This window comes from Camelina sativa, chromosome 3 (genome assembly GCF_000633955.1).
Source record: "Camelina sativa cultivar DH55 chromosome 3, Cs, whole genome shotgun sequence".
Classification (NCBI taxonomy): Eukaryota; Viridiplantae; Streptophyta; class Magnoliopsida; order Brassicales; family Brassicaceae; genus Camelina; species Camelina sativa.
This window is the reverse complement of record NC_025687.1, coordinates 3,546,867-3,553,348: the sequence shown is the minus strand read 5'-3', so window position 1 is coordinate 3,553,348 and position 6,482 is coordinate 3,546,867. Positions and strand designations below refer to the sequence as shown.

Here is a 6,482-nt window from a genome sequence, read left to right as displayed (position 1 = left end):
CTAGTTGGCGGCAAGGGATTGCAATCAATTAATATGTCTTTTATCAAACAACTCTGTCTTTGATGCAATCAATCAAAACAACATTAAATACAAAATGGTACTTGATCGGCTTCCTTCAAGGTTCAAACTGTCCATCTCCCTTCGTTTAATGGCTGGATTAGTTAGGTGCAGTAAAGGCTGTGTATTAATTCGGTTCTCATTTTGTTGGGCTTAAACAGCATATAGTCTACTAGTGGGCTGGGCTGACCCCTTGTCTTCTATCTTCGCAATTTAATAATAAACGAAATTATTGAAAAAGAGTTTCTCATCTTTAATATTCCACGTTGCATTTAATGACATATTACTGTATATGACTTTAGTGTAACAAACAAATATAGTTATCAAAGTTTAGAGTTTTAATATTGTAATGTGGAATATAAACTAGGGTTCAATATAGTCCTTAAATCCGATTCGACTGCTATTAGGCTAGCTAGCCTAGGGATCGAGATCTCTGCCCGTCAGCTGATGATAAATAAATAAGGTCGGTGATTTCAATCGCTCCGATTGCGTATCTGATGTGTATCCTACGCAGAAGATTTTCCTTAGGGAATTTCGAATTTATTATTTTTGGAATTGAAGTTTAATATTGTGTTGGTTTGTTTAAGATGGAAATAAGGATGATAAAGAAGAAAGGATCCGGCTCCTGAGTACTTGAAATCTGAAACGGCGGTGTCGTGAGGGACATCAACAGGTGTCCGCTTCCTGATGGTTACGATGCTTGTCGGATCGGTCCGAGGATAGACACGGTGCTGATGAGTTTAGGATACTTCACTTCCATCGTCGACCTGGAAGACATCCCTTGCGGTGAGATCTTCTTCCTTCTTTTTGTTTCTCTTTCTTCTTCAATAGCCAATCAAAATTAATTAGTGAATGGTTTCATTCATCTGCATGCGTTAAAAATCTTCTTATATATATCTCTCTTTCTCTTTCTATACCTATTACAAATTAGGGTTTACATGGTCTTATCTCTTTCAATTTCTTCTATCATTACAAATTAGGGCTTCTCAGCCTTCGGGTCTCATGAGCATTTCGTTGGATATGTTACACTGGGTAAAAAAATAATCATCCCCCGGCTACAATAATGCTCATAACCAATTTCCCTGGTCTGAATATTAATGCCTGTTATGAGATACTATTGCTAAAAATAATAAAAATCAAAAAAAGATCAGTATAAAATCTTATTTATAAATGTTTGTAAGGGTACAAAACGACACTGATAGAATTAAGCATAGAATTTCATAAAATTGTTAGGATTAATTATGCAATAGGTAAAAGTGTACTTATTAGAAAAAATGTCAGGGTTATATTAAACTAACAAAATAAAAATTAAACCTAGAGCAATACAAATATAGTATAATCTTATTCACTAAAGAGAACATGACCATAATTTATTATTACAGAATTATTATAAAATTCAACCAAACGAATTTCACATGGTTTATGTTAAATTTGTTTTTATGTCATTTATGCGTCACATGCAATAATGTAAGCTAATTAACACATAAAATGACCAAGGACAAAGCTGTACCTATCCACGTTTCTAATTTGTTATGGACTTAATTTGGCAAATTATACAGCAAAATTGTTATGGACACATAGAATGCATTCTTGTGTACTTTTATGTTATTAGACTAAATTGTTCCCGAACAACAAATTTACCGTAAACAAACGAAGAAAAAGAAAACCGTGATAATGAAGATTGGAACAAAATAACATAATTATAATGAAGGAAGAAAAAAGGCAGTGAAAAAAAGAAAAGGAAACATTTAAAGTGTTGTGGACAAGACCCGTCAGAGGCACAAACAGCCAAAGACATAACAAAGACCCCAACCAACATGATTTGACGTTTCAGATTCTGTTTTTCTTTTGGACCCTTCATTAAACATTGTCATCTCCTCTCTCTCCCTCCTCTATTTATACATATCTTAATTCAATTGTATATGCAAAGCTTTTTCGTATATATTTTTCTTATTCTAATTAAAATGTGTGTGCATGGACGATGGAAGGTGTACGTAAGTGTCTCTAATACTGTTGCACACATTGGACAGGTCCCCACATCTCCTAACCAAAATTTATCGAGTGGTGGATGTACGATCTACTATCTATACGAGAGATGATTATCATTAAACATAGCCACAAGCTACATAGAGTTTGTGTCCATTTTAGACAATAGAAAATGTAAGTTATAATTAGTACGTATACTGAATAGATAATTGATGTTGACGTGGAAACTATAGCTAAGATAGTAGTGATTGCAATTTGGTCTATGCTTGAGTCATTTTTTCAAAGTGGCATTCTTTTAGCAAAAGTTGACCACAGCTAGCTATACAAAAATATCTATATAGCATTACTTTTATAAATGGTATAAGGACTGCATTACATTAAATTAAAAGAGACAAACGTTTTTGTCTATTATTCAGTAGCCACTGATCAAAAGAGTTCATATTTTATTTTATATTTCTTTTTTACAAGCAAAAATTATGTTGACCACATACTACAAAAGTTTCAGAAAACGAGTATGCGTTGACAAAGTCAAATCTTCCATGTTATTAAAACAACACGACAAGCTCGATCGTTTCTATTGCTTCGAATCTTGAAAACGATCACTGCAAATAAATATACTAGCGAACTAGTTGTTAAATTTTCTTAAATAGATAAGAATTAAATCATTATATGCCAAATTCTTTTTTCCATAAAAAACGGTATCGACCGGAACACTAGTCCGCCTCATCCGCTGCAACGGTTAAAAAGACCAGAGTTTTTCACGCTGCTTATGATTTCCTGAAACAGTGAGCCGATCACCAGAATAAAAGTGTGACATAGTATTAATCATGATGTTACTCAACCGGATTGTGAGTTTTGTGGCTGACAAGAGGAGACACGAGTATTGGTTTTTCTTATTGATTTTTTTTTTTAAAAGAACTATTAAAAACAACCAAGTGAACGCCTTTGCTTTTTGCAAAGAATGTTTCTTTGGAATGAGTGAGTTTCAGACTTATCTCAGCACCATAAAAGTTACCATATATCATATCCCAAGATGGAATTTATCTTTTACTATGTATATACTGTACATGTGCTTAATTGTACATATATATATATATATCTCAACATATACACAAAAACATCTAGATACCTCCGACCAAAAAAAAAAAAAACATCTAGATACCAAACATCCAAACTCTTTATTTGTTTCAAAATTTATATATTAATTGAAGTTTATATAGAATCATTCAATCTAATTCCACACACCTTTTTAACCTCTCATGTTTTATTATTTACTACTCCCATGAACTACTTATTATATTATATATAAAGTTGTGACCACACAACAAAGCTACACCTTTTCAGAATGAGTAAAGTGGAAATTTATATTACAATCTTCGTAAAGAAGATTCTTCTAAATACTTAGGTTCAAATGTGAAAATCATAAAAGACTTACACTTATTAGGAGAATAAAGCAACGAAGTTATAGCTGAATTCTGCGCAAGAAAAAGAAAGGAACATAGATACATGTATACATATATATATATATATGTAAGTTTATATATGATCTTCTTCTTCTTCCTCGCCTTCACTGCCATCATCATCAGCTCCTCTGCTTACACATTCATAAATGCGTACGTACAAAGATAAACATAAAGCATACACATATATCGCATATATATATATATACACGCATATATGTATATATAGAAAGGGCTTTAGCAATAGCCATTAGATTTTTGGCTTGCAACTGTCTGGTCTAATTGCTTGCCTTTTTTGTTGCCATCCAGCTTTAATCCAAAGTGAATGTGAGGAAAATGTGCCCACTACACACAAGAAATTAAACAAGACCCAAAAGTTAATTTCAGAAAATATATACTGTGATATATAAACATTCCACCAATTATGCATAGTGGCAGCCACTACCTTATTGGTATATGCACTTATATTTCGAAAGTTTAATCACAAAAGAGAAATAGACCAAACCCTAGAATTTTCCCAGCTATTGTTTATGAAATATATAGTACTAATTATTTAAAAATACAATAACTTTAAGAATTCATTTCATAAACAGTACTAATTATCTGAAAAATATAATAACTTTAAGAATTCATCTAAACACGTGTTTGTATATTAGTTTCTAGTTTTTCGTACTCCAAAATTGGTTATTTAATTAAAAGATATATTGATTTTTATTTTATTTTTAACTGTTTTTTTGAAGTTAAACATTTTACTACTGTTTAAGAAGACTTTGTATACGTCAGTACCTTTTAAATATTATTTTATTTGGATCTTTTCATAAGTCTCTATAATTCTGACGTCGTCGGTGAAGCTACTATTAAGATTTTTGTTTTGAGCTATATATCTATCTGTGAAAATGTTGATAAAGTAAGGAAGGCTTACATTTTTAGCAGCTGTGCTAAACGCCTCACGGTGGCTAATCTCTGGATTGCAAGCCTTGATCCTTTGGATTTCCTCTCTGATTAACAATAAAGTTCATTAAAATTAAAACTGGTGAAGAAGTTAAGAATAATTTATTAAAAAAGAACTAACAATGTTGCAATTAACAATTACTTGATGAATCTATTGTATGCCGAAGGGACGCGTTGTCTTTTCTCCGGCGCTGCCATTAAAAAAAAAAAAACTACTTGTTAGTTAAAATTAAAAAAATTTGTGCTCGGTCGGATACATTTAGCTAGCTAGCTAGAATATACACAAACGTCAAATACTTTGCGTACATGTTAGAAAGGAATTAAGAGAGACTTACGACGAATAGGAGGCATTCTAGGAGCATCCCTGTCGATATTTTCGGACAATGTGGTGGATATATTGTTGGTGCTCCTAGAAGATGATCCAAAATCTTTCCTTGTTACCGAAGAGGTTATGTGCTGCTTATACGGCTTCATGATTACAAAGACTAGATAAGCCGGGTTTCTTGATTGTAAAAAAAAATGTTGATAGACTAACTAATGCAAATAATATGATACCTGAAGATCTTGATTAATGGGAGGAGGTGAGGTTTGATGGAGCGAAACTCCAATGTTGAGGGAGAGCAAATTGGTACAATGGCCACATCTCACCGTCACAAGTGTGAACAAGCTTGCGTATGGTACACTTACCTGATCATTAATATATGTCTTGATTAGTATAAGATCATCTCTTTCATCTTATTATGTATAGTCAGAATATGTTGTAATTCGATTGCTGGTTATACCAATCTCTAATTTAACGAGAGCACTTGAGAGAGTATGTTTGTTAACTACTACTCCATTCATCCTATAGAATAGTGATTTTGTTTTGTTTTGTTAATTATAGATCTAATTGCATATGGAAATTTACTCCAATAGAATTTCATTACATAAAATATAAAATGAAAATTTATAGAAGCATCACAGCTAATATTCGAACCAAACAAATGATCAATTATCTACCATATATAAAATTAAGGGTGTATTTTTCTATATGGTGGGTTCTGATGAATTCTATGTCTGACACACAACCCTCAAGGCAACATGATAAAAGATAGTAAAGATGAAGAATGGTTGATGAAGCTTGTAAGGAGAAGACAGTCATGTTAGAAAACGACGTGACCTTAACCACAGCCCATAAAGTCCTTAACATATATATAAGTGATGGTACCATCTTTATTATAATCTTCTTATATTTTTGTGTATGTATGCTTGTGTGTGTGCGTGAGCGAGAGAGAGAGAGAGAGAAAGGATCCAATCCTAAGTGGTCAAGATCGGCCATGATTTAACAGTTTGCAGCTTTTGTATAGATCAAGAAATTGTTGCTAGAACTGGGTAGAACAAATCTTTTGTACTTTCCACTACAATACACACCCTAATTTGTGCAAGACGACCTTCAACGTTTTTACTAAACGTGGCCGTTTTTGTCTCTAATCAGACTCATGCTACATCTCCATTATTTATTTATATGTGTTTAAGAATAATCTGGACAAGAGTTTACAGTTTACTGGGTTTTTTTTTTGCCGTGTAAACAATGAAGTTACATCAGTTGACTCATGGATCATAGATCAGTGATTTGTATGTAATATATATATATATGTACACACACACATAATAGTCATAGAAAACCATTTAATACTATATATGTAGCCAGCCTATGAAGCTGAAATAAAACTAGTGAGATTTGAATTAAATATTAAAATTATATACATTTAATAAATTAGCTTCACCTTATATACTGTAGGAAAAAAAAAAGAAGGAATTTTTAGAGAACCAAAAAAAATTGATTTTAAATTATCAGCTGCTGATGTGATGTAAACATTTTTCCATGGACCACGCTTGGAGATGAAAGATCTATGATTGATATGATATGTGTATACATGTGTCGCATACTACAGTCATATATATGAAAAGATAAAATGAAGTCAGACTATAAAAGTAGAAAACTTAGTGAAAGTTTTTGAGACTGCATCACACATGGAAGCTATCTAC

The 6,482-nt window shown here is 32.2% G+C and overlaps 1 protein-coding gene across 1 annotated transcript in view; it reads right to left on the bottom strand.

Annotated features, from left to right (window-relative positions):
* Positions 3,388–6,482, bottom strand: part of LOC104766673 (putative axial regulator YABBY 2) — a 4,568-nt gene continuing 1,473 nt past the window's right edge. Inside the window, exons 2-6 of the mRNA XM_010490600.2 lie at positions 5,010–5,141; positions 4,790–4,922; positions 4,597–4,645; positions 4,426–4,501; positions 3,388–3,848 (exon numbers count right to left, since the gene is read on the bottom strand). Of these exons, the coding sequence (XP_010488902.1) occupies positions 3,741–3,848; positions 4,426–4,501; positions 4,597–4,645; positions 4,790–4,922; positions 5,010–5,141 (498 nt within the window). The 3' untranslated portion in view covers positions 3,388–3,740. The remainder of the gene's footprint in view (positions 3,849–4,425; positions 4,502–4,596; positions 4,646–4,789; positions 4,923–5,009; positions 5,142–6,482) is intronic.